The sequence below is a fragment of the Pseudopodoces humilis genome, chromosome 2 (genome assembly GCF_049639895.1).
Source record: "Pseudopodoces humilis isolate 2021_Gansu_Grassland_sample_001 chromosome 2, ASM4963989v1, whole genome shotgun sequence".
Classification (NCBI taxonomy): domain Eukaryota; kingdom Metazoa; phylum Chordata; class Aves; order Passeriformes; family Paridae; genus Pseudopodoces; species Pseudopodoces humilis.
In genome coordinates, this window is record NC_142201.1 from 113,652,940 (window position 1) to 113,679,839 (window position 26,900).

The window sequence follows — 26,900 nt, forward strand, 5'->3', positions numbered from 1 at the left end:
CTCACAGCACACGCAGCAAGTCCCCAGGCTGGGCCTGGGAAGGGCGTGGGGGACACAAGCCCCAGAGACAAGGGGATTTTGGGGACTGAGGAGCGAGGAAAATCAGCATGTTAGCATGGGAAAGAGCATCTGCAGCAAGTGATGAACAGCACGAGGCAGAGCCACTGCAGTCCATGCGGTGCTGAGGGATACGGCACTGAACTCCCACAATATGGCTGAGGAGAGCGGAGAAAAGCACACACTGTATCCGCTGTGCAATCCCACTCTCACATGGAAACAAAACGCCCAGGGATGCTTCTAGATTTCCCATGGAAAGGCTGCAAAGCCTGCCCAGTAAGGAACTGCAGTTTAGATTTCCTCAGCCATAAGACACAGGTTTATTGGTGAGGCTGTGTACACTCAGCACAGCTCTGCCATCAGCCAGCTCTGGATGCTGAGGCAGCTAATGGCCATCGCAGCCCTTTGTACCATTTCATTTGTCATCCTGAAGTCCCTGGATGTAAATGAACCCAGAGCACTCAGCCTCCTCACCAGCAGCAAGAGGATATCTTTAATTACGGCCTTCCAACAGGGCAGAGAACCTTTCATCTGAGCAGGAAGCAAATGCAGCAATCCAGCGCAACAGTTGCACAAAGATCTCCTGGGTTATGAAAGCTGCTATCCTAAAAACTTTTATTTCTGCACCTCCCTTAACCTTCCAGACAAAGAACAACAAGGTGTGAGCAGAGCCCACTCCAGCTCCCTTTTTGCAACACCAGATTCTTCCGCAGTTTTCTCCAAATATTATGAGGATGTTTATTCCTCCAGGAGCCACTTGGAACGACAGCTCGGCATCCTTCGGGCAGCAAAAAAAATAATAATAAAAAAAAAATTACAGGGAGTGACATCATGACAGAGACATCTGAAGAGCTTCAATCCAGGAAGGGACGTGTCTCCATCAGAGGCAGACTCATGGAGCGCTGTGTTGGAGCATGCCCATGCTGCAGCACCCGCGGGATGCGCGGACACGGAGCTGGCACGGAGTCATCACCCAGCATCCCAGACAAAGGCAGGGCTGGAGCCCACCCTGCAGCTGGCCCCGGATTCCAGTCAGCTCCCACCCATCCGTAAGCTCCAGCCCAGGCAGCAGTTGCGGGGCTGGGAATATTCAGTCAGGAGGATTTCGCTGTGCTGAACCCACAGAATCCCTTCTCTCCTCCCTAGGTTTGACTGGGAATTATTTAAAACCTTCCAGTATAAAAACAGATGATTAGCTGAGAGGGGAAGAATAATTCCTAGAGGAAGCAGATATCTGACGTTATGTCTGCTAGAAGAGACAAGAAATCCACGTGTAAATGAAGAGGTGCTGAGATTTAAGATCTGCACCAGGTGCCACAACCTTCCATGGAGGTATTTGAAAAGCTTCATGATATTGAAGCTCAGATATACAGGTAAACAAGCCAAGGATTTTGCAAATGCATTGCTAATATTTCAGATTCCTGTTATCAAATACCTGGGAAAAAAACAACCAAACAAAAAAAGCTTAAAAAACCCCAGCATTTTCTACACATGACCCTCACCTAAAATCCTCATAAAATGGCTGGCCAAATAGCACCTTACCAAGCAGATCAGGTGACTTTCCTAAAAAATAATAAATAATCAAGTTGCACTCGTGCTCCCCAGATCCCTGATATGAGAAGAGCTGTTTCAACTCCAAAATCGTAAAATGAGACTGATTCAAGGAACAGACTAAAGGAAATTGCCAATGTACAGGTAAATAATTTCAACAGCAGCCTTATCACCACGCTCATCCACATCTGAGTTAGGAAACACCAAGATACAACTAATTTGGCCAAAAAAAAAAACAACTAGTATTTCATCATCTCCTATCACAGGGACCAAAGGTGGCTGAGGGAGCAAATACCCCGCCCTGAGACAGAAAATCTATTTGCACCTATTCATTATGTCATAGATCGCTCAGTATCTACCCAGAATTACACAAAGCATCTCATAAAGGAACTTTTATTTATTTTTTTTAAGAAAACTCTTCTAAGGGGAACATTTGGAACGCAGTATTGGAGATAGAGGCCTTCCACTAAGGGAGGAGGAGACATTGTTTAGGTTGGGGGTTTTTTTCATTCCAAAGACAGGGAAGAAAACCTCACTGACTGAATTAAATATTCAGAGCGTCGCTCTGCCAAGACATAACTCCATTATGGAAAAACGCTGTATTTACACAGTAAACGCTGCGGATTGAGACTCCTGCCCCCCAAAAAACCAGACGAGCTGGGATTGAATGAATCAGCAACTGTTTCTAGAGATGGGCTTTGGTGGTTTTTGGGGGGTTAAACCAGAGCTGAAGCCCGCAGACCCCCACAAGGGTGGGTGGGTGTCAGGGACTCTCATGAGGGAGGCCGGGTGTCAGGAAGGGTGAGGAGGGGGATGCCGTCTGACCCCATGAGGGTGGGGGGATGTCGGGGAGAACGAGGAGGGGGATCCCATCAGACCCCATGAGGGTGGGGGGATGTTGAGGAGAACGAGGAGGGGGATCCCATCAGACCCCATGAGGGTGGGGGGATGTCGGGGAGAACGAGGAGGGGGATGCCATCAGACCCCATGAGGGTGTGTGGATGTTGAGGAGAACGAGGAGGGGGATCCCATCAGACCCCATGAGGGTGGGGGGATGTCGGGGAGAACGAGGAGGGGGATCCCGTCAGAGCCCATGAGGGCGGGTGGGTGTCAGAGACACTCATGAGGATGTCGGGGAGGATGAGGAGGGGGTCCCTTCGTGCCCCCACGAGGGCGGGCGAGTGTCGGGGTGGGTGACTCACCGCTCTGCTCGCCCAGGAACACCAGCTTGAATTTCCGCAGCGGGTTCCCGAAGTCCCCGCCCGACGACATGATGGAGGAGTCGCCGCCGCCGCCCCGCGCTCGCTCCGCTCCCCGCGGCGGCACCCGCGACCGCGACCACTTCTCTCCGCCTCCTCCTGCTTCTCCTCGTCCTCCTCCTCCCCGGCGAAGGCTGCGAGCCCCGGTGAGGTGCCAATGCCGGTGCCGCTGTCGGTGTCGGTGCCGCCGCTTCGCCCCCTCCGCGCTCCCGGAGCCGGCGCTCTGCCCGCCCCGCGCACGCGCTGTGGGCGCTTCCCTCTCCTACGGGCCGGGAATGGTTTGGGTTGGGAGGGACGAGGAGAATCATCCAGTTCCACCCCCTGCCATGGGTAGGGACACCTTCCACTGTCCCAGCTTGCTCCGAGCCCCAGTGTTCAGCCTGGCCTTGGACACTGCCAGGGATCCATGCTCTGGGCAGGCTGTGCCAGGGCCTCGCCACCCTCACAGCCTCAGCACCAGGGTAAGGGCTGCAAGGTGTACCCAGCCCGCACGGGCGTGAGGGAGGAACCAGCAAAGTCCTTAAAACCAAAGGACTTTAATCTTACTTGATACAGATACTCCTTTCAGAGGAGCATCTCTGAGGAGCAGCTCTCTCCCAGCGGGGTGATGTTTCCCAGGAAGGTCAGTGATTCCCACTGTCATCCTTTGACAGTGGGTGAGGGCCCTCCATCTTTTGCCAGCTTTCCCTTTCACTCCTTTTTTACCCATTTTTCCACACTTTGCCCTCAAAGTTCAGTAGTTTAGGAGGTTCCCAGGTGCATCCTGGCCCTTCCTGTTTAAGCCTTGGCTGGGAGATTGTTCCAGAGCATCTCTGCTCTGATAGTCAGGGAAATGGCATCTGCTACATGTTTAGTTTTGAAAGCCTTTCTGTTTTTTATCATTTCATTTATACTCAATGTGATTAACAGCTTCACTAAGTGCTGTTTTTTTTTCACCCAGGCCTTGAAGTACCAGAGAACTAAAAAATGAAAATGTGTCTTTAATCAGGTGATTAAACAAGTTTTAATAGATATTAGCAGAATCTCCCATTCAGCTCTGTGCCTGGCATCTGGGAATGTTTCCACACTGGTTGTGTGGCTGCTCTCCTGCACCACAGGGAAAGGGAATCCAGACTGGCAGAGACTGGCCTGATGTAATTTCAAATACTAAATACAGATATTATCCTTGTTTTTGTGTCAGGGTGCATTCCAGGTTTTTTCTCATGGGTCCTAGGGAAAACAACAGCTGAAGGCAGAGAAGGAGACACGCAAAACAGAGGTTTTCTTCTAAAGTCTATTTGAACACTTCTTGATTGTATTCATCATTAGATGAGTCTGAAAAGAAGTGGAGGCAAGGCATGGGAAGCTTTAAAAATGAGGAAGAGCTTCCTGGAGTCTTTTTAGTGTGGTCCAGAAAAAGCAAGTCATTGAGTCACCTCAGCTTCTCTGTGTAAATGTCACAAAAAGGTTTGGAAGTTGTGCTTCTGCAACAGGGATTCGGCTCCCTGGCTGTGAAATGATGCAAAAGGCAAAGAAAGGCACATTGCAGTTGGAAATGAGAACCGTGTCCTAACAGAGAAGGTGCTCAGCCACCAGAACAAGCTGCCAAGAGCAGCACTATCTTTGTATCCAGGGAAAATCAAGATGAGCCTTTGTGAGAAAGATGCTTTCACAGAGAGAGGAGTGATCTGCTTCCATAAAGCCATAAGTCACTGGAAACCTATCGACTGCGACGTGCAGGAGAGTGAATTCCGTGATTTAACAGTCCCTTTTTGGCCTTAAAATGTATCCATCTATGATAGATGTCAGAGACACTCCTCAGTGGAGAGGTGGACTCGTTTCTCATGGAGACACAGAGGACAACAGCTCATTGGGAGGAAGGATTCCTGCAATCTGTTACTGCCTAACCCCAGACTCAGCTGGGGCAACACTCCCTCCTCAGCCACGTTTTGTGGGTGGAAGAAAGGTGAGTCCCCAGGAGGGGCAGAGGGAATTGAGGGGTGCAGTCCCACTCTGTGGGCACACAGCATTGGAGGGCAGGGAATTAGGAGTCATCCTCGACCTGCTCATCACAGCTTCCCCTACAAATGCAGGACCAGCCAGTCCCCTCCAGTCACAGCAGCCCCTCCCCAACTTCCTCTGGGGCTTCAAAGATCACAGCAGGAGGAGCCTGGTTTCCTGGAGTGGGAGTGCCAGGCTTAACCCAGCTCAGAGTCCCACAGAGATCCTTAGTCAAGTGTCATTCCCTGGCTGGCCCTGCCTGGAGCTCGCCAGGTGGGATCAAAGGGCAGGATAACATCCACGTGGGCAGTTCTGTCATCTGGGGAGCACGAGGAAAACCCAGCTTGGAGCTGGGAACACGTGTCCTTGCACTGTGGGGCAGAGAGCAAAGGAGCCGTGGATCCCCTCTGCTCTCTCCCTGTGCTGGGCAGGTGGAGACACAAACCTTGTCCTTTCACATTCCCTGTGTCCCCTCCATGCACCAGTGCAGTGTGGATGGACATCAAGGGTGTCCAGTGTGTGTCCGGTGCACCAGGCACTCAGAAATGCAGGACAAGGCTGGATCACAGAGCAGGAAATGAACCTGCCACGTGGATGAACCAGAGGGAGAAAGTCCATCAGGAGCTCTGACAGCTCTAGGAGGTGCAATTGGAGCAGGCATCAGTCAGCAGAGCAGGAAATCCTGACTCAAAATCCAGCTCCCAGGCAGGGAACAGCTCCAATAAAGGCACTCAGGGATGTGGGCTCCAGGGTGAGCATCTGCCATGGAAGAAGGGGCAAACGAGCCAGACTGGAGAGAAGGGAGACAGGAGGAGGGAAAAAAGCCTGTGGGAAATTAAGGTTTGTATGGAAGAGGCAGCTGAACATGGGATGGGTTTTCCTGAGCCAACTCCAGACTGTCAGGCCTGGTGGGCAGAGGACTGCAGGCCCATCTCTTCCCAGGCAGAAACCCTGCCCACCTGCTCTCCCACTGGGAGATCAGGGACGAGGTCCCCGCCAGCCCAGCCTTCCCACACTTAGGATTTCGTGATTGCAAATATATATATTTTTAAATGATACTAAAGGCCTAAGTAAATGGCCGCCGCTACGCCACACTCAAGGTGGCCGCTGCACCACTGTGGGGCGGGGCCGGGCGCGGCCCGCAGCACCACCACGTGGCCATGCCACACCCAACATGGCCGCCGTACCTTGATTGACGTGTCAGGGAGCCAATCAGTGTGCGAGATTAGGTGGTAGGCGGGCCGTGACGGATGGGACGCGCGGTGATAGGCGCAGGGCTGGGTGCGCTGTGTAGCCGCTGCCGCATGGCGGCGCTGCCCGCTGCGTGTGGGCAGCCAGGAACCAGGTGTCCGCCATTACCGCCCGCACCCCCGCGCCCTCCCCGCTGCCTCCTTCAGGACACCAGGGCCCCGCCAGTACTGCCGGTTGTCCAAAAGTTGATGCGTACGGGAGTTCTCGGTGGGCCGAGCGGGGAGATGCCCGAAAATTAGAATTCCCGGGAGCCATCGGTGGGCGGAACGCGGGGAGGGAGCCGCGGGACGGGGGGAGCCGAGTGAGGGCGTACCCAGGCACGGAGGGGGAACGCTTTGAGCGACGGACCGCGGCGCCGGATGATGGCGGCGGTGCCGAAGGTACCGGGGATGGCCACAGGGAAGGGGACTGGGGACGGGGAAGGACGAGGGGACAGAGGGAAGGGGAGGAACAGGAACGGAGGAGTAGCCTTGGTCCTTGGGACAGCTGAGGCAGTCCCAGCCCTGCTGCTGGAGGCCCTGATCCAACCTTGGTTTGGTTTCGGAAGGAAGTGTGGGGGTGATCCTGAGGGGGTCCAGATCTTGAGATCGTGCCCTGGATCTGTTTTGGTGATCCTGGACCAGGGGTTGAGACACCCACACACCCCTGCTCCCCATCCTCACACACCTAGGGGGTCACCCCAACTCTATTAGACCCCTTGTCTCCGTGGTCCCTGTCAGATCCCTGTCCCTCTACACTGGGATATTTGGGACATCGGTATTTATCCCCCACCCTGGTTTGGCGACAGCAAAGCTGTTTGCCGGATCGATGAGCTATTTCCCTCCATCCTTGTGGAGGTGGGACAAGCACGAGGGTTGTTCACGGACTGTCCAACCCGGTCTCTGGGAGCGGTGTCCAAACGCTCCTGGAGCTCTGGCAGCCTCGGGGGAAGAACCTTTTCCTAAATCCAACCTAGGCTTCCCCTGTCACAGCTCCAGCCATTCCCTCGGGTCCTGTCCTAGAGGTGTAGTAACCTAGAGCTGTTGGTGAAGATTCCCAGAGGATCTGCTACCCTGTTGTGTTTTAACCATTGCAGGTGCTGTGCTCGGAGAAGGGAGCCTTGCTCCGGCAGGTGGTCGCCCTCAGCAGGTGAGAGAACATACATGACCAAAAAAATTAGGTTTCTTTTTGCCAGATCTTCTTATAGTGGAGGTAAGACTTTGAGTTTGGAGCTGAAAGGGCTGTGGGATGGGAAAAAAGGGGGAGTCTTTGTGCTGATGGGATCAGGCCTTTGCAAAAGGACATTGCCACATATTTTTTTCCATAAGTGAGGGAAACCAGAGTTGCTAATTGTTATCTTGTTCCCTACAGATTTTTTAATTATTATCTTGTTTCCTACAGAGCAGCAACAGCCAGAGAAAACCGTCTGTGTGCTGCAGGTAAGGTCTGTTGTCAAACTAATTTTGAGGCAAAAATTCACTTCCTTTAAATAAATATTAAACATTGGAGCATTTCTGCTTCATTTTGGGTTTTTTTTTAGCCAATACTGGACTGGTTAAATAAACAGCAGGAGCTCTGCCACTTCCATATGGTTTTTTCTAACATTTTCTTCTTTTTTGCCCTGTTCTTGGTTAAGCAAGTGTCACCAGCTGTGGTGTTATGTGATCATAATTTGGGGCTCTCATAGCACCTGCAGATGTTTGTTTGCAGCTGGAAACACTCTGCTTTCATTTTCAGGTGATGCACTCCTGGCTTGCCACAGATCCTACAGGTCCCGACCTACACATGGAATTGGGAAGTTTAAATACCTGCTCCCAAAGGAGGTAAGCAGAAGGATTTCCCTCTGTGCCTGCTTTCCCAAGGAAATCCTGGAGCATTCACATGCCCCATCTCAGAAGGCCAGGTTGGATGGGGTTTGGAGAAACCTGGAATTGTGGAAGGTGTGTTTCCCCATGGCAGGGGGTTGGAATGAGATGAGATTTTGGTTCCTTCCAGTCCAAACTATTCCATGATTCCCTGAAGTACCCACACACCACACTGCAGAAATGCTTCCTTTTGTCCAGTACATTCCTGTGGAAGTTAATGAGTAGCTTTGGAAGGGAGGAACCTCTTCCTGACACTGAATTTAACACCTGAACTATTCTAGAATATTGTGAGCATGTAACCTTTACATAACTCCCTGAGGTCCATTTGTGTGGAAGGAGGAAACAACAAGAAGTCAGCTGCCTTTTAGGCAGGAACTGAAATAAACAGCAGGTTTATTTCTACTAGTTTTATTCCTTTCTTTCTTCCTCTGGAAGAAATTAATCACAGCCTGAGTGTGTGGGTTTTTTGTGTGATGCCATCTAAGAGCTGAACCTTTATTCCCAGCATTGTTCAAACCAGATACTTTCTATTTTAGTTTATTTTATTGTCTTTTCTTTTGGAAAACAGGTTCCAAAGAAGAAAAAGGAAAAAGTGCAGATGAAAGAGATCGATGCTGGCACTGAGTACCAGTATGGAGATGTCAACATCCAGATGACTTCTTATGATCTGTGCCTGGTGGAGCATTTTGCTCAGTATGTCCACAGGCTCTGCAACCGCCTCTCAATCCGAGTCAATGAGAGGTATGAGGAAATCTGTCCCTCTGGATTATGACCCCCTGCACATCGGGGCACACTCCTGTCTCCCTGAGAGATTCCCATTTGGATGTAAATCCAAACCTCTCACCTGCCCTGTGTTCTCCTTTTGTCTATCTGTACAATTTTGGATGCTTTATTTCCATCAGGAAGACTGAAATTGAGTTTTTCAGGCACTGACTTGACCAGATTCCAAGGAAAAAATAGCTGTTACATCTCTTTCCTCTGAGGAAAAGGGTTTAAGCCTATGGAATTGCACTGTGAAAAAGCACTGAGCTGCCACCAGGGAATAAAACCAGTGGTGACTGTCTAAAATGTGGGGTTTACACTTTTACCCTCTGAGGTTGGATGTAGTTTGTGTGTGTAGAGAAAGAAAGAAAGGATTTACCCTTCAGACTGGAAATTGAGGGGAAAAATTGGGCAGTAGGATGGAGCTTGGAAGGAGCTGTGGGAATGGGGATGAGGAGCCTGAGGTCTCTGAGTCTGATCCACTCCCAGTCACATTCCCATTAAATCTGAGGTGTAAACAATGTATTTCTGCTGGTGCATTCCACCAGCGGATTTTAGCTCTGTCCCAAAAGACAAAACAAGTCAGAACTGCTGCTTGTCTTGAACTATGAAGAAATTAAAAGTTCTCAGGCTGGTGTTTGGAGCTAATCCAGGTTTTTACTGGAGCTTCCTCCTCATCTCCTTCCAGCAAAACACCCGCCTCTACCAGAGCCTGATTTGCAGGATACATCCTTTGCATAATTAATGTCCCATGAAAAGTTAATCTCCTTCCCCATTCTCTGCTGTGGAGGTTGATTCATCCCCATAAAGTAGTGCAAATATCCTGCCTGTCCTAAGCACTGCCCTCTGACTCCTGCAGCTACGCCATGCCCACCAAAACCAACGAGGTGCTGTTCATGGAAGAGAGGGGATCCAAAATGCAGCTGGATGCCGTCCTTACCACCCACCAGAGGGTTGTTCAGGTAGGAGCTGGGATTTGCTGGCAGTGCTGCAGCACTTGCCACCACAGGCTCCCCAAACCCCTCAAACATTTAAGAGATGAAAGGCATCACTTGGGCATAAATGGAAGCAAAAAGTCTAACTACATTTTCTGCTGAGTGTTGCTCTTTACTAGGAGCCCAGGAGGGTTTCCTGTCTCTGTGTTTCAGGCAGAAGATTTGTTATCTATTTTCTGCTGAATAATTGATATGAGGGGTAGAAAAGTCATGTTTGGGGATGGGTGATTGGAGAAACTCACAGGCATAGATGGGATTTTGGGAAGGAATTCTTCCCTGTGAAGGTGGGGAGGCCCTGGCACAGGATGCCCAGGGAAGCAGTGACTGCCCCATCCCTGGGGGTGTTCAAGGCCAGGCTGGACAGGATTTGGAGCACCCTGGGATAATGGAAGGGGTCCCTGCCCATGGCAGGGGTGGGACAGGATGATGTTTAAGGTGCCATCCCACCCAGAGTATCCTGGGATCGTTCCCCTGCAGCTCTGTCATTTCTGCTTTCAGATCCGCGGTTTGAGTTCCACGTTTGCTCCCATACTGCTGGAAATCATTCAGAGTAACCAGCCTGAGGGGGTCCATCTGTTGATGAAACAGGTATGATTACATTTCCCAGTGCTTTCCCTTTAGGAAGCAGGGAAAGGGTTTGTATGATCCTGATTTGTGGTGGTTTTCCCTCCCTCCACAGCACACAGAAGCCGATTTCAAGAGCCGACTGAAGTCTCGACCGGAGCTGGAAGAGCTGCTGGCAGAGATGTCCTGAGGTGAGGAGCAATGTGTCATCCATGGGCTGTTCCATGACCTCTGCACTGATAACTTAGTGAATTGGAAGGAATTCCACTGTTTGGAACCAGCTTGTCTCAGTAAAAATAATGTGTTTATATCTGATGGGTTTGTACTGGGAACAAAGATGCCACAATGAAATGTGGGTTTGCTTTCCTTCATTCTTTTCTTTTTTTAATTCCTGACTATTTTGCTTTTGTTATGTGGGGATTCCTGTAGAAATCTCTGTGTGAATAATGCTGTCCTGCAACAATCCCAGGAATTGTTATAACCAAATTTGATGGATGCCAAGAGAAACTGTTCCAGAAACTGGTTTGTTTGGAGGCTTTTTCTCCCCCTTTCTAAGGACCAGCTCATGAATAAGATGGAAAATAACTCATTAATTTATACTCTCCCCCAAACTGGGGCTGTCCAGGTGTTTGTGCTTCCCAGCCCCTCGGCATTCCCAGCCCCCACATCCCTGGGAAATCACCTGAACCTTCCTTCTGGCAAAAGCCATGTGAAAAAGCAATTTTATTTTATTTTTTTTCATGGCTTATTTTCCAGGAAGTGGTGGTCAGATGAGAATCCCTTTTTCTCCCATTCCTAATTATTCTGTGGCTTCCCAGGAGATAAATCCTCTCCCCAGAAATCCCATCCTGTGGGACATGAGGTTATAACTGCTGGGAAAAGCCTTAGGATGGCACAGAGGACATGGAGTAAAAATCCATAGCAGAGCTGTTCTGGAGCCAAGAGCCAGCCTGAGTGTGCTGTGAATGCTCCTGGATTTGGGACATTTAGGGCTGCAAATTCACAACCACAGAATCATTTTGGTCGGAAAACACCTCTGGAATCATCAAGTCCAAGCTGTGTCCAGAGGACTGAGTGCCATGTCCAGTCGTTCTTGGACACCTCCAAGGATGGAGACTCCAAACCTGCTTGAGCAGCCCCTTCCAGTGTTTAAAACCCTTTGCCATGAATTTCTCCTGCTGTCCAACCTGACCCTACCGCGGCATTGCTTGACACTGTATCCCCCAAACCAGCCACCCCCTCCAGCTTGCACTTATCCAGCTGGCACAGATGGAGCCGAGAGATGACAAATTCCAGGTTTAATTTCCCAACAATTCCACCTGGATTCCCGAGCGGTTGGATAAAAATAAAGCCAAAAAGGGGGCGAAGGGCGCAGCCCCATTGCTGCGGGGCTGTCCGGGCGCTGTCAGTCCGTGGGCCGGGCCGGGCCGGGCCCGTCCTGCCGCTGCTGCCGCCGGGCCATGCAGGCCCCGAAGGCGCGGAGCTGTGCCTGGCAGTGCCGCCAGTCCTGCCGCTCCGCCATGCACTCCTGCAGCTGCCGGTGCTGCTCCAGGCAGCCGGTCCGTGCGATCATGGCATCCAGGGGATCCTCGCCCTCCTCCGCCTCGCCCTGCTCCGCCGCCGCGCGGCTCCAGGCGTGCCCGGCCTTCGCCATGGAGCGCTGGGGACCAGGGAGCGGCGCTGTCCTTTGCGGCACCCGGAGCCCTCCGCACCCTCCCCGTGCACCGCACCCCAGCCATGGGGGCCCGGCACCCTCCGCCTACCAGGGCTCCCCATGAACGCCCAGCCCCCTGCTCGCCTCCCAGGGCTCCCCATGAACGCCCAGCCCCCTGCTCGCCTCCCAGGGCTCCCCATGTCCGCCCAGCCCCCTGCTCGCCTCCCAGGGCTCCCCATGGACGCCCAGCCCCCTGCTCGCCTCCCAGGGCTCCCCATGGACGCCCAGCCCCCTGCTCGCCTCCCAAGGCCCCCATTCCCCCACGGATCCCCTCCCCGCCCCACCCATGGGCGCAGCCCCCGTACCAGCGCAGCACGGTCCCTTTAAGGCAGGAGCTCGGCAGGGCACTTCCGGGGCGCGGCCCGGCCGCCGCGGCTCTCGCTGATTGGCGAATTTCTATTTCCGCTCGCGCGGGGATCGACGGGAAGTAAAGAGGCGGAAGTGCGTGCAGTTACCTCGGCAAAGATGGCGGCGACGCTGCGGATCCAGAGCGACTGGAGCCGGGCGTTGAGGTGGGAACGGTTCCTTTCTTTGTTTCTGTCCTTATCCTGTTCCCTGCCCCGCTCACGGCCGCTTCTTCTCTCTGCAGCAGGGACGAGGGCGAGGCGTGGCTGAGCTGCCGCAGCCCCGGTGAGTGGTCTGAAGAGGCCTCGAGGGGGCCATGGGGATGAGGGGGGATCGGGGAGGATCGAGAGGGTTCTGGGGGTGAAAGGTGTTTGGGGAACCCTTTGTGTTAGGGGCTGGCGGCGGGGTGCCCCGTGTGTTAGCAAGGAACAGGGCTGCCGGGGTGCCCTGTGGTTCAAACGGGTGCGGGCGGCTGGGCGTCCCTTGGTTTAAAAGGCATGGGGCTGGTTTGGGGATCCCTTTGGTTTTAAAGGGCGTGGGGTCATTTGGGGGCCCTATGGGGCTAGGAGGGGATGGGGGTGTTTGAGTTCCTGGTGGGCAAGGAAGAGGTGAGGGTGGTTGGGGTCCTTCTGAGCTGGGAGGGGTGTTTGGGGTGCCTGTGGGTGTTTGGGCTCTGGGGCTCACGGCTGCTGTCCCCCAGGGAAGCCCACCCTGTATGGCAGCGTCACCCGGCGCGGGCTCAGCTCTGACGGCGTCCCGGACATCGTGGCCTCCGAGGGATTCGTGGTCGGGGAAGTCACCAAGGTGCCAGGGCTGGGGGGAGAGGGGTTGCTGACCACCCCCCATACATAAAGGGGGCTGCTCTGACAGCCCAAGCTGCCCCCCAGTCCCTGCCCAGTCCTGTCCTGCCATCCCGAGCCTCCTGCTGTGCAGAGCCCTGGAGCTGGTCCCTACCATCCCACAGGGCTGGAGCAGCCATTCCTTCCCACCCACATCCTGATGAAATGAGCCCAACACTGACCCTCCCATCAGTTCCAGGCTCTGGGATCCCACAGCTGGGTCCAGGACACAATTCTACCTCGGTAACCTCTGTTTCAGGATTAACAGCACTTCTAATTCCTTTTCTCCTTATTTCCTCCCCTAGAAAAGCATCCTCGTTTCTTGTCCTCACGAAAATGCGTGCACAAAGTTCTTGGCTCCGTACACAAGTTTTTGTAGGATTCATCAGAAAAGTGTGAGTAGCCTTGTGAGGTGGGAATCTCTGGGTGTGATTGGCAACTCTCACACCCCTGTCCGTGGTGTCCTCGCAGTGAGGGGTGGCCTGGAGTGTGGATTTGTGTGGGAGGGGTTGGAATGGAGATGGAACTGCGATCCTGTGGTTTAGGACTGGTGTTCCCACTGAAACCCCCCGGACCACGTGCTACTCATTCCTTCCCTCTTCCCCCTGCAGCGGGATGGAAACGGGGACTGGAGGCACAAAAGACAAAGATTGGGGTTGAGATAAGAACAATTTACTGAGAACAGCAATGGAATAAAAAAAGAAACAGTAACAATATTAATTAACAAAACGTACAGGACAGGGAAGAGATCCGCTCACCACAAGGAACCCAAAACCCGAGCTCCACCCGATATCCCAAACATCTCCTGCCCCTCCCTGCTCCTGTAAAAATTAACCCTGTCCTGGCCAGAACCAGGACATTCCCCACCCATCGTTCTATCCCATCTCCTAATGCCCAGATCCCACACCACCCTCAAAAGCACCGGAATCATTCCCTTAATTAAAGGCTGTCCCTCTTAAATGTATTTATATCCATTATACTGCTTTTCCTTGTTATCAGTGAACTTCCAACCCCTCTCATTGGTATCCAGAGGCTTTTTAGCTGTGTTCTTTTGAATTTTTAAATGCTTCTGATTTTTTTTCTCCTGCTGCCATTTTTTCACTTGTACTTCTGAGTCTTATGAAATCGATCCAGTCCATTCTTTCAGACTTTGTTCTCTTCAACACTTCTCTTTGGGAGCTCTTCTAAAACACTGATCTTTTCCAAGGCTTGGCTTTGTAACGTTTCGGGTTGTTCCGCGCAGGACGCTCGGGGACGTCCGCAGGTAAGACAGCGTAGTCACGGCAGATGGGGCAGGTGCTGGAATGCTCCTGGAGCCATGTCCTGATGCACTTCCTGTGGAATTCATGCCCACACTCCAGTTCACACGAGTTTCTGCCTAGCTCCTCATGGCATATTGTGCAGGGATCATTACTGGCGGCTGCGTACTCCTTAGGCTGTATTTCCAAGCGGGACAAGCTGCCGTGTGGCCAGGAAGAGGGTTTCAGTGCATAGTCCATGATGAAGGCCTTTAATTTTATCACCTTTAGGGCCCTATTCCACGTGACTGATGAGAGCACCTCGGCAAAGACCGGTGGCGCGCTCTTGGTGAACGCCTCCCAGATATGCCAGGTGCAGTAGGCGCCGTCCGGATCGCTGAGGTACCGACTGTTCTGCGTATTCCCAAAGAGGATATCCGCCATAGTTAGCTCTGTCAGGTACTGAATACCTTCCCATATGCTGTTCCAGCTGTCCCGGTACACCAGCAGGTCATCCGCAGTGTACACGTCCCTCACGGTCCACACCAGCCGCATCCAGAGGCTGTGAGTTCCCGTCTTCCTCCAAATCCCCCTGTCAATGGCCACGTCCCGGGACAGGTATCCCAGCTGCCTGGCTTCGTATCTGTCTAGGAGTACATCCACATCAGCTCCTGCAAACCAGCACTCATACAGCCACAGCAGCACGGACTGACGCGGAGGGCGGGAGAAATTCTGATGGATTTCTTGCAGCTTACGCTGGGATTCGCTGATTGGCTCTGACTCTTCATCCTCTTCATCCCTCGCTAAGGAAACTGATTTGGTCTCGGATGTGCTCTGTTCAGGAGCAACTGTTCTCAGCATGGGTTGTTCCTCTGGTGCAGCTGCAGCTTGAGTGGCCACGGCGCCTGCTGCTCTGTTCTCCCCCTCCTCTTCCTTCTCCTCCTGAGGGGACTGGCTGGTATCCAGCAGTGTCCGATAAAGAGTAGCCAGGGCCCAGCACAGTGCAGTAAGTTGCTCCTCCCTGGAACCATCGCAGCGTTTCTCTTTCAGATACTCTGCCACTTTAACAGGGTGCTGGATTTGTTGAGGGGTGAACTTCCAAACCACTGGAGCCGAATACTCCTTCAAAACCTGGCCGATTTTCTCCCAGCGTCCGTGCCACTCATCATTATCCAACCTCTGGAAGACCTTGCCAATAATCTCTTTTGTAACTCTAAAGATGATGTAGATCCTAAAGATGATGTAGGCCAGAGCCAGGAGACATAGCACACACAACAATGATATCCTTCCTTCGATATTCAGAGGGAATCCAGAATCCTCAAAAGCTGCTATAAGAGGCTTGAAGGAGTCAAAAAAGACTAGAGGGTTGTGAAAATATTTGTAGCCTGTTCCCCCCATGAACTGGGAACGATTATTAATGATCTCCTGGAGGTAGTATATCATGTCACGAGTTGATACCACATAATCTACGCACATAAGAATCTTGAACCATCCCTCTAAACTCTTAAAGTGCGTTATCAGGACCACATAGGGAATTACAAACCTGTACAGGTACCACTCCACTGAGAGCAGACAAAGGCACATCATGACCAGCGACTGTACCTAGCACACTCGGCTCAAACTTGCTTCCACCCCGCTGCGGGCAGAGCTGTTCTTATCTCGACCCTCGGTGCCACACGATGGATGGGGCTTGCGGCGCTTCGGGATTGGTATTCCCGAAATTTAGCGTTCCCACGGGGGAGGCTGCAGCGGGGAACCGGAGGCACCGAAGGCAGCAATCAGGGGCTGAGGCCAGAACAACTCACTGGGAACAGCAATGGACAGGGACCGACCGCGGGGACCAGGCTGGCAAGAAGGGAATCCGGGAAAAAAAGCCGGGAAAAATGACTTTTTCCCGCCGGCGCACGGAGGGGTGGGATAGGAGAACATCCGGCTCCGGCCCTGCCCCTCGTGCTGCCGGAAAACTTAACCCCGGCGTGGCTAAAGCTCATCTGCATGTCTTCCTCCTGCCCTTGGATTTTACCGCTGCAGCGGGTCTTCCCCCCCACAGCCTGAAAATTCAATTCAAAACTTGCAATGCAAATGCAGCTCACAGAATCACAGAATTCCTCGTGTTGGGAAAGACCTCTGAGCCCATCGAGTTCCAGCTGTGCCCAACGCCCACCCTGTCCCCAGCCCAGAGCACTGAGTGCCACCTCCAGCCCTTCCTTGGGCACCTCCAGGGATGGGCACTGCAAACCCCCCTGGGCAGCCCCTGCCACAGTGAAAAACCCCTTTCCATGAGGAAATTCCTGCTGATGTCCAACCTGGCCCAGCCTGAGGCCATTCCCTCTCCTCCTGTTCCCCCCCAGCTGTCCCCTCCTGTCAGGGAGTTGTGCAGAGCCAGAAGGGCCCCCTGAGCCTCCTTTTCTCCAGGCTGAGCCCCTTTCCCAGCTCCCTCAGCCCCTCCTGGGGCTCCAACCCCTTCCCAGCTCCGTTCCCTGCCCTGAACACACTCTAGCCCCTCCATGTCCTTCTTCTGAGGGGCCCCAAGTTTGAATAAAAAACAAGAATAGTTTTGTTTCAGTGCTTCAGCAAATTTAGGCTGTGATTTTGGCTTCATAAATATCTCAAACTTGTGGGCTTGTGAGTCGGGCTAGTTACTGTGAGCTGTTTTCTTATTTCTCATCTGTTTACAGGACCTGTTAGAGAAGTCCAGATTTCTCTTCCACCTGGGATAAACCTGGAATACAATGGCAGGCTTTTGCCTCACATTCCTTTTTCTCCTTGCCCTGCAGAGTCACAGGCGGAGAATGTTCTTAGCAGGTTTCCCCCTGTTCAGAATTAGGCTCTTGAGCAGAAATATTTATATACAGAATTATATAAAGCTAATTCTTGGTGCTTTTACCTTTTTGCAGATTACCTGCCTTGATATTTCCAGTGGTGGAGGACTTGGTGTGTCTACCAGCACAGATGGGACCATGAAAATATGGCAGGCTGCAAATGGAGAAATAAGAGTAAGAGCATCTGGCTTGGATGTTTTGTGTTGTCTGTAACATTCCTGAAGGCCATGACTTTGGTCAGGCTGTCCACACCCTGTGAAGAATCTGGCTTTTTAATGAAAAGCTAATTGAAACTGGGCATTTTGGAGACTTTAAGTCAAATCTGTTGGAAAAGGTGTCTTCTCCCAAGGGGGATGTTGCTCAGAGAGGTACGCAGGAATAACAGGTCACTGACGGCCCCTATCCTATGTGGTAAAAGCACTCAATCTCTTATGAAAGAGAGAAGAGGGGAGGAAAAAAGATTTTGGTGCTGGATTAGCTGGATTGGCTACATCCTGGCTTGTGGCCTTCTCAGTAAAGGGGGGGAAAGCTCCTTCTTGTGGAGTTTCACCTGTCAGCTCCTTGTTTGGCAGAGCATAAAGATGTTTAACCCATAATTAGAAGCAAATGTAGTATCTTTTGCTATGTAATTAGCTGCTCAGATGGTAGAGGGAGGCCCAAAGTCACCTATTGACCAAATTCAGACCAGTCCATTCCAGCAATGCAGACCCAGAGGATCTGAGTTTAATCCTTTTCCCGTGTGAGAATGCCAAATTTTCCAGTGTCATAACAACTGCTCGGCACAAGGATGATGACAATGGAACTAGCACGTAGTTCTTTGTTTTTCCAGAGACTTTTGGAAGGCCATGTGTATGATGTGAATTGTTGCAGGTTTTTCCCATCTGGCCTCGTGGTTCTGAGTGGGGGAATGGATGCCCAGCTAAAGATCTGGTCAGCAGAAGATGCCAGCTGTGTAGTAACATTTAAAGGTCACAAAGGAGGTACAGAGCTCTAAAAATGCTTAATTTGCTGTGTGTGTACTTGCCTTGCACTCCAGGGCTGATGTCCAGTCTCCAGCTTGCTGCACTCTGTGTTTGATGTCTGGAATGTGGCATCAGATGCCCCAGATGCTACCCCAAATTATCACTTCCCTGAGCTACCAATTGCTGTGTCCAGGCTCTGGTTTTCTCTGTCCCATGAGGCGCTGGGCTTGATTGAGAGGTTAATAAACCCCATGTCTGGCTGCCCTGAGCTTGATTAACTCAAAAACCCTTCTTGTGTTGAACCTGCTGTTGTTCTTACACGATTTGGGAGTTGGAACTTGATCTTCAAGGTCCCTTCCCACCCAAGCCATTCTATAATCCTCTTGTGTGCACTGAAAGTGCTTTTGCAGGGATGTCCCCTAACCAAGCCAGATGGTGTGACAGAACCTTGGTCAGAGTGATGCTGCCAGTCACTCCCAGGTGACTTTAGTCACTGCTTATTCCTCTAGCCCAAACTGCTGCAGTCTGTTTGCTTGGCTTATCCTGTCCTTTGAGCTTCAATAGGGAACGTGCCAATTAAATCTTCTGACCACCTGCCTCTTCTCTGCTAAGAAAACCACTGTCGTTTTTCACATCCAAATTTGACAGCCCACAGTAAAATAAAGTAGTTAAGGGATCTTAGAGCCAGCAGACACTGCTCTTTGGATGTTGCTGTAGCTGGATAAGAGGGATGCTGCTTTTGGGGTTATCCAGGGGTGGATATGGGAACATTTAAAAGTGCCAGGCTCTTTTCTGCCCAAATTAGAGCTTAATTTTGTGTGGCACCAGCTTGGGCTGAGATGAGGTGTTGCTGATCATTTGATTGATAATATCTTCCCTTTGTGCCAGATGGTGGTTCTGCTCTGTGAGGTTTCCTGGGAGCTGCTGCCTTCCACAGGCACCTTTTTCTAGAAGCACAACTTGTCTGTGTGTGACTGCTGTCACTGGGGACAGTAGTCGAGTTCAGCTCGGGAAATTAGATGCTTTTTTGTGTCAGTACAAACAAAGTCTTTGGTTTCATGCAGGTATTTTGGACACTGCCATTGTGGATCGGGGAAGAAATGTCCTGTCCTGCTCCAGGGATGGCACTGTCCGTCTCTGGGACTGTGGGAAATCTGCCTGCCTGGGCGTCATCGCCGACTGCGGCTCTCCCGTCAATGGCATCGCCGTGGGCACTGCTGACAACTCCCTGAACCTGGGCTCACCTGAGAAACCTCCCAGTAAGGGGCTTTCCTTTAAAATCCCCCTTCTTTTCCCTGTCCCAAGCTGCTTAGGGTTGTCACCAGTAATCCCAAGTGTCTCCAATGCTGCTCCATGTCCTTGAAGGGAGCAGAGTGCTCCAGTCCCGGGTGGAATTCAGCCCTATCAAGCAGTCTGAGTGATGGAGACTGAGTTCTGTGTGGTTACTGGCCCTCTTGGTGTCTTGGGATCTGAAAGAATCTTGCCACAATTCAGCTGGGGTGATCCAAGCTGTTGGGTTCTGATCCCATCAAGATTTGTTGTGTAGCTACTGCTGGTGTTACCTGTTGTTCTTTTTGCCAGGTGAGCGTGAGGTCGGGACAGAAGGGAAAATCCTGCTGCTGGCTCGAGAGGACAAGAAGCTTCAAGGAGTGGGACTGCAGAGCAGGCAGCCAGTAAGGACCTGGGACTGTCAAAGCACTGGAATGGGGAATTGAGCCAGGTTAAACCTAAACTGGAGGAGAGGCCAAAGCCTGGTGCAGTAAGGGATGTTCTCTCCTTCCTGGACAGATTTTTATGTGAGGAGTAAGAATTGCTCAGGATTTAACTTGGGAACAGGGAAGACAGTATTTGAAATTAAACAGTGGCAGCTGTACTGTCTTCTAAATAAATTTGTAATAATAATTATCATAATAATAAAATTTTGGGTGTCCCACGAGTCTGACACTTTGTTTGTTCCCAAATTCTCAGGTGTTCCTCTTTGTTGGATCTGATGCCTTCAACTGCTGCACGTTCCTGTCAAGCACCTACATTCTGGCAGGGACTCAGGATGGGAACATCTACCAGCTGGATGTGAGAAACACAAAGTGAGTGCGTGCCTGGGGCAAGCAACCAGTGTTTTGGTTGGAAAAGAGAGTCAGGCAGAGCTTGCCACCAGCCAGTGCCACTTCCGAGGGGTGCGTTCCATTGCACCAGGAGCTCCTGAGCCTCTTGCATTATGTTGTGTGTGTTGTTACATAAACATTTGGATAATTTTATGTTTGTATCATCTGTGTGCATGTACATGCAGCAATATTCTCCCCTCCCACACAGCCTATTTCTTTCCCTCACTTGAGTGTCTTTGTAGGATCCTGACGTTTACCCTGGTCCTCATTCCAGCATAGGACTGGAACTGAGCTGTGGAGCTTTCCTGCTGTTCCCTGCTAACTCAGTCCATAGGAAAGAATCATGGAATGGTTTGGGTTGGAAGGGACTTTAAAGCTCATCCAGTTCCACCCCTTCCCATGGGCAGGGCCACCTTCCACTACCCCAGCTTGCTTCAAACCCCATCCAGCCTGGCCTTGGACACTGCCAGGGATCCAGGGGCAGCCACAGCTTTTCTGAACAACAGTCCTCATCCCTTGTTTCTCCTCCTTTTCCTAGTGCTCCAGTCCAGGTGATCCATAGATCAGGAGCACCAGTGCTTTCCCTGCTCCCGTACCGAGATGGATTTATTGCCAGCCAAGGTAATTCCAGGGCAGTTTTGTGCCTGTCGAAATCCTATAATCAAGTCAAGGAGCCTTGTGGTCTTTGGGCATTGTCCTCTTGCCCCTTTGCTTTGGGATTTCCACCCTCCATGTCCCTCAAGAGGGCCTCCAAGGCACATCTCACCCTCTGGAGCCTTTTCCTGATGGAATTTCTGTTTGTAGTTCAGAGTGTGGGTTGCTTCACTAATTGGCTGCTGTGCCTTCCTTGCAGGGGATGGCACCTGCTTCATTGTTCAGCAAGACCTGGATTATGTCCTGGATCTCACCGAGGCCGACTGCGACCCCGTGTACAAGGTCAGGAATGTGGGGTGTCCCTGAGGAGAAAGTGGGCAGGGAAAGCTGGTGCCAGGCTGGAGGCAGCTGCCTTTACCTCAGGTTTTTCACCTCAGCAGGTTCCTTCGGACAGCTGACTTTTGAATTTATTTTTTTTCTACCTGAATAATCCTTAATATTTTGCATAAACCAATCCTCTGCAGAATTTCCTAGCTTTATCTCCGTTGTGCAGGAGCTGACTGGGATGGTGGAGTTGGAGCAGCTCTGGCAGAGCTCTGTTCCTAGAGCAAGTGTGGATGAAGGGTACTGGGAGAATCCTGAGAGTAAAAGCAGTGGTGCTGCCTGACTCATCTTGGGGGATTTGGGGCCAGGAATGGGGTCTAGCTCTGTGTTTCAGACATCCAGCTGTGCTTGGACAGATCAGGGAGTGCAGCCTGGACTGTCAGCCTGGAAATGGGCCCTTGTTTTTAACCTGTCCTAGCTCCACAGTCCTGTTCTCCATATCCCACCCAACACAGCCCCTCAGGTGAACACGCAGGGGGATTGAGGTTTGACCTGCACAACTCAAAGCAGGAAAAATGCTTTTCCACACTTAATTTTCCCTTGGGATCTGTTAGAAGAACCCTTGTGTGGGGACACATCTGATCCCTAAACTCTGGTAAAACCTGGAAATGTCCTTTAAAAGCTGCTAGTGGTGTTCCAGGAGGAATTTCCCTCCTCTTTCCTTTGTGAAAGTCCAGAAGGAAAGCTCATCTCTGAGGATTTCACTGGGAACCATCACTTGGAAAACACTTTGTGTAAATACTGCTTTTTTTTTTCCTTCTTCAGGTGGCTTCCTGGGAGAAAGAAATCTACACTTGCTGCAGGGATGGGATAGTGAGGAGATACCAACTTTCCGACCTTTAAGTGTTTGAAGGGGCCAGATAAAGGAGAAGTGTGTCGGAAAGGCTCTTCCAAGCTGATTTTCTTGGGATGTGTGTGTACAAGTTTGAGGCTGTTGTGATGACCAGGCTCCATACACAGTGTTTTTGTGACGGGTGGTATTTTTTCCTATTACACAACTGGGATCAATTTTTAATTGAGAGGATCTCGTGTTGCAATGATGTTGTGATTTCATTTCCAGTGCTGAAAAAATGTAGTTGGGGGGAAATAAAGAAATAAATGGGGAGAGGGGGGTGCAGTGAAAGTGACTGTTATAGTATGGAGCGAAATAAACCGCTGCTTTGTTAACAAAGTGTTCATACGTGCGTTTTCATGAGAACTTGGGGATTTTTAAGAAAAAAGAGATGAGGGTGAGGGTTGAGCGGGCCCGGCGGAGTGCGGAAGTGAGCGGGAGAACTGCGTTTCCCGTGATGCCCCGCGCGGCGCGGACCTGAAGTCGTGTTGCTATAGCAACGGGACGCCATGGGGCTGGACTACTACGCTGTGCTGGAGCTGGACCGCGGGGCCACCGCCGACGACATCAAGAAGGCGTGAGGGACCTCCAGCATCAGAGAGAGCCCCTGGGCCGGGGGGCAGCCGGGGGGCGGCGGTGGGAGTGGGGCGGCCCCGTGAGTGGCTGTGCTCGGCCTTCCCCCGTGCCCCACAGCGGGGACTGGGAGGGGGAAAAGGTCTGGGGGCTGTGCGGGGCAGCCCGGGCTGGATGTGGGAATGGCGTGTCTCCTGTCCCCTTCAGTGGGTCTGGAGGGGCCATGGCGATACTCTGAGGGCTGGAGCCCCTCTACTCTGGGGCCAGGCTGGGAGAGCTGGGGGTGCTCACCTGGAGAGGAGAAGGCTCCAGGGAGAGCTCAGAGCCCCTTGCAGGGCCTGAAGGGGCTCCAGGAGAGCTGGAGAGGGACTGGGGCCAAGGCCTGGAGGGACAGGAAAAGAGAGAACACCCAGAGGGCAGGGTCAGAATGGGATACTGGGAAGGAAATTGTGGCTGTGAGGGTGCCCAGAGAAGCTGTGGCTGCTCCTGGATCCCTGGGAGTTGCTCCAAGCCCTGTCCAACCTGGGATAGTGGAAGGTGTCCCTGCCCGCGGCAGGGGGTGGGAATGAGATGGGCTTTAAAAAGTCCCCCCAAACCATCCTGTGATCCTCAGTTATCGGAAGTTGGCCCTGAAGTACCACCCATTAAAATGCAAGGAGCCCTGGGGGCCGAAGAGGTTCCAGCAGCTGGCAGAGGCTTACGATGTGCTCAGCGACCGTAAGTGGGGAGTGACCCCTTCCACTGACTGCAGGGGCAGGAATGGGGTGTGAATTCCTGGTTCCTGGCAGGACCACAGTGACCCACAGCCCAGCTGGGAACTGGCACACACTCCCATGTCTATCCTGCAAACCCTCTTCTCCAGCCTCCACCCAAACAAAACCTGCGTCTCAGGCTGGGGCTCTCCCTCGATTCCCAATGCTTCCTTGTTCCCCAAGCTATGAAGAAAGGCATCTACGACAAATTTGGGGAAGAGGGGCTCAAAGGTGGCATCCCCTTGGAGTTGGCGAGTGACAACCCTTGGAGCGTCGGATACGTGTTCCACAACAACCCTGAAAAAGTCTTCAGGGAGTTCTTTGGAGGGGACAACCCTTTTGCAGGTAGGCTGGGAGACCTGGAGGTGTCAGCTTTCCCCAGCTGCTCCTTTCTGGGATTCCCATCAAAAAGAGGGATTAGGGAGGCGAGGCTGCCATAAACGCTCCTGGAAAGAAAACGCTTCTGGTGGTTCCAGGTGGGAGAAGATGGGAGGTAAAGACCCTGGAGGGACCCCCCAGCTCTGACCCCAGTGAGGGGCTGTCCCTCTGCTCCCTCACACAGAGTTCTTTGCTGAGGATGGCTCGGAGGTGCTGCTGCCCTTTGGAGGGCCCCGAGGCCGGGGGGCCCTGCGGCGGGACCCCCCCATCGTGCGGGATCTCTACGTGTCCCTCGAGGACCTGTTCCATGGCTGCACCAAGAAGATTAAGATCTCCCGCAGGGTAGGGGGCGAAGGGGGCGGATTTTGAGGTGAGCTCTGCCCTCCACACTGAGGATTTGGGGATGGGCCTGCCCTAGGGGTTTGTCTCAGGGAGGGATTAGCACCAAACCCAGAAGGACCTGAACCAGTGTTCTCTTCCCCCAGCCTGGCAAAGGGAATTCATTACAGGAGGCAATGGGGGAGCAGGTAGGAAGCGAGGGCTGATCTCAGAGATGGGTAGAGAAGGAGCTCATTGTGTTCTGGCCTCAAATAATCCCATTTTCACGTTGCATTGTGTCTCCTTTTTGTGCCCTTGGTGACCTCTGTCCCCCTCCTTGTTGTCCCAGTCTCCTGGACCCAGCCCTGTGTCTCTCCTGCTCTAGGACATGAGGAAACAGCCTCGAGCTGTGCCAGGGGAGGTTTAGGTTGGATATGTGGAAAAATTTCTGCACTGAAAGGGTGGTCAGGCATTGGAATAGGCTGCCCAGGGGAGCAGTGGAGTCCCCATTCCTGCAGGGATTTAAAGCTATGTGCTTGTGGCACTTGGGGATATGGGTGAGTGGTGGCCTTGGCAGTGCCAGGGGAACAATTGGACTCCATGATCTTGGAGGTCTTTTCCGAGCTAAATGATCCCATGATCCTGTGATCTGATCCTGTGTGTACCCACGGCCACTTTGGTGTGGAGGACAAGCCACCCTTGGCCTTTCCTCTGGTGAGCAGAGCACTCTGACCCTCCCTCTCTGTGCACCCCCAGGTGATGAACGAGGATGGGCAGACAAGCACCATCAGGGATAAGATCCTAACAATTGACGTGCAGCCGGGATGGAAGCGCGGCACCAGGATCACCTTCGAGAAGGAAGGAGACCAGGTAAGCACAGAGTCACACAAGAGTCAGGTTTGGAAGGGACCTCTGGAGACCACCTCACCCAACAGCCCTGCCCAGGCAGGGTCATCTGGAGCAGGAACTCATCCAGGTGGGTTTGGGATGTCTCCAGAGAGGGAGACTCCATGCTCCAGTCCTGTGCTCTCTCCATGGAAAAAGTTCTTCCTTGAAGAAGCTCTGGTTTGCCATTGCTGAGGGCACTTGGCAGCAGGACCAACAGAGGCTCAGCATTACTGTGCCCAGAAGCACTCTGAGGAGCCATCCCTGCCTGGATTTTCCTTAGAACAGGCTGAAGAACAAAGAATTGAAAAGGGGTGGGTTTTCTTCCTGACTGAAACAGTTTTGGATTTGCCCTTGGCTGAGCAGGCGTCTTGGATAAAAGACTCCTTTTTCTCTTAAGGGAAGAAAATACCTTTCCCTTCTCTTCTAGCCAGCTGAAAACAGCAACAAAAGAGCAGTTTTCCCTGTATAAAATAATTTTCAGTTTTCCAGCTGAACAACAGACAGGCTGGATGTGGCTTGGGGCAACCTGGTCCACTCATGGCAGGGGGGGGAACTGAGTGAATTTTAATGTCCCTTCCAACCCAAGCATCCTGGCATTCCATGATTCTGTGATTTTTCCCCTCTCAATTAGGGCCCTAACATCATTCCAGCTGACATCACCTTTGTTGTCCAGGAGAAGCTTCACCCCAGGTTCAAAAGAATTGACAACAACCTCCTTCACGTTGCCAGCATCCCCCTGTCAAAGGTAAAGGGCCGAGTGAGGGGACAGAGCTCCACCTTTGGGCTCTGGGGCTGCAGCAGCAGCTGCTGGTGCCACTCCATGCCCAGCAGGCGCTGACTGGATTCACTCTGGATGTGTGGACGCTGGATGGGAGGCTGCTGAACATCCCCATCAACGACATTGTGGAGTAAGTGCCAGGGGAAAACGGGGCTCAGGGCTGAGCAAGCACATGGGAGGGACTTGGCCTGCTCCAAAACCTTTTCCAGCAGGTTTGGGGCTGCAGGAGGAGGATGCCCACAGTGGGTAGCTCTTCTGGTCTGGGGCCATGTTGCTGGGAGCAGAGGCAAGGAGAGGGCTGGGTGTGGGTGGATGAGGGTGGATGCTGGAGCCTGGAAGAGGAGGACAGGCCCTGGTTGAAGCTGGAGGAGCAAATAACCTGAGAAACCCAGCTGGGGCTCTGCAGGTGGGGCTGGGGTTCATGGCCCCCACGTTGGGATCATCCCATGGCCCCTCTCAGCCCCTTCCTTTGCTTGGCAGCCCCAAGTACTACAAAATGGTGCCAGGGGAGGGAATGCCGCTGGTCCAGGACCCCCAGCACAAGGGGGACCTCTACATCTACTTTGACATCCTCTTCCCCAAAAGGCTCAGCCCTGAGGTGAAAACACTCTTGAAAAGCATCCTCCAGCCCTAGGGACAGTGACCTTCCTCCTCTCCCCCTCCCTTATTCCCCACCCCCCCAATAAAGCTTTGGAGCCAGCACTGGGACTGGGCAGAAGTTCTTCCAAATGCTGGGAACCCTAAGCCACAGGATCACCCTAAAACAACAGCCCTGAGGCCTGGCCTGGGTCCTGCTGGCTTTGTGGTCTCTGCTCCCACCCTGCAGCAGCAGCTCTGCAGCCCCAAGGGAGGATTTGGGGGGATAGAGGGAGGCACCCATGGCCAAGACCCTGCCCACTGGCCTCAGTGCTTTATTTTCCTAATCCCAGAATCCGTCCCTGCCAAAGCTGAGCCCTGACAGTGCAGGGAGAGGTCAGGTAACACTTGTGTTGCCTTTTCCAGTGGCACTCCAGGGCTGGGAGAATGCCCTAAAAGGGGAGGAAACGCTGACCCTGCTGCGATCAGACCCCATAGGGGAGGCTTATTGCAAGTGCCAGTAGGGAATAACAGGAAGCTGT

The 26,900-nt window shown here is 52.5% G+C and overlaps 5 protein-coding genes across 7 annotated transcripts in view; 3 read left to right on the top strand and 2 right to left on the bottom strand.

Annotated features, from left to right (window-relative positions):
- Positions 1 to 3,105, bottom strand: part of RAB6A (RAB6A, member RAS oncogene family) — a 42,576-nt gene extending 39,471 nt beyond the window's left edge. The window contains exon 1 of one of the 2 annotated variants that reach the window (XM_005524078.3): positions 2,811 to 3,105. In XM_005524078.3, the coding sequence (XP_005524135.1) occupies positions 2,811 to 2,880 (70 nt within the window). In that variant the 5' untranslated portion in view covers positions 2,881 to 3,105. The remainder of the gene's footprint in view (positions 1 to 2,810) is intronic. The other variant, XM_005524077.3, reaches the window with a different exon arrangement.
- A 3,059-nt stretch (positions 3,106 to 6,164) lies between these two features.
- On the top strand, positions 6,165 to 10,634 carry MRPL48 (mitochondrial ribosomal protein L48). Its single transcript, XM_005524076.3, has 8 exons — positions 6,165 to 6,478; positions 7,174 to 7,226; positions 7,479 to 7,516; positions 7,815 to 7,900; positions 8,511 to 8,683; positions 9,564 to 9,666; positions 10,198 to 10,287; positions 10,379 to 10,634. The coding sequence occupies exons 1-8, from the start codon at positions 6,458 to 6,460 to the stop codon at positions 10,451 to 10,453; spliced, it is 639 nt and encodes a 212-aa protein (XP_005524133.1). The 5' UTR covers positions 6,165 to 6,457; the 3' UTR covers positions 10,454 to 10,634.
- A 912-nt stretch (positions 10,635 to 11,546) lies between these two features.
- On the bottom strand, positions 11,547 to 12,332 carry COA4 (cytochrome c oxidase assembly factor 4 homolog). Its single transcript, XM_014253536.2, has 2 exons — positions 12,283 to 12,332; positions 11,547 to 11,923 (listed from the first exon to the last, which is right to left on the bottom strand). The coding sequence occupies exon 2, from the start codon at positions 11,915 to 11,917 to the stop codon at positions 11,669 to 11,671; it is 249 nt and encodes an 82-aa protein (XP_014109011.1). The 5' UTR covers positions 11,918 to 11,923; positions 12,283 to 12,332; the 3' UTR covers positions 11,547 to 11,668.
- A 67-nt stretch (positions 12,333 to 12,399) lies between these two features.
- On the top strand, positions 12,400 to 22,405 carry PAAF1 (proteasomal ATPase associated factor 1). 2 transcript variants are annotated; one of them, XM_005524074.2, is made up of 12 exons: positions 12,400 to 12,489; positions 12,567 to 12,607; positions 13,023 to 13,126; positions 13,467 to 13,556; positions 17,297 to 17,395; positions 18,051 to 18,201; positions 19,248 to 19,442; positions 19,765 to 19,856; positions 20,152 to 20,267; positions 20,824 to 20,906; positions 21,139 to 21,221; positions 22,029 to 22,405. In XM_005524074.2, the coding sequence occupies exons 1-12, from the start codon at positions 12,443 to 12,445 to the stop codon at positions 22,104 to 22,106; spliced, it is 1,179 nt and encodes a 392-aa protein (XP_005524131.2). In that variant the 5' UTR covers positions 12,400 to 12,442; the 3' UTR covers positions 22,107 to 22,405. The 2 variants fall into 2 exon arrangements, with proteins under 2 accessions (XP_005524131.2, XP_014109071.1); XM_014253596.2 differs by lacking the exons at positions 12,400 to 12,489; positions 12,567 to 12,607; positions 13,023 to 13,126 and adding exons at positions 14,691 to 14,801; positions 14,890 to 14,963.
- Positions 22,406 to 22,604: 199 nt separating this feature from the next.
- DNAJB13 (DnaJ heat shock protein family (Hsp40) member B13) lies at positions 22,605 to 26,416 on the top strand. Its single transcript, XM_088051191.1, has 8 exons — positions 22,605 to 22,672; positions 23,282 to 23,385; positions 23,604 to 23,765; positions 23,983 to 24,140; positions 24,873 to 24,986; positions 25,636 to 25,749; positions 25,836 to 25,912; positions 26,263 to 26,416. The coding sequence occupies exons 1-8, from the start codon at positions 22,605 to 22,607 to the stop codon at positions 26,414 to 26,416; spliced, it is 951 nt and encodes a 316-aa protein (XP_087907317.1).
- Positions 26,417 to 26,900: the final 484 nt, after the last annotated feature.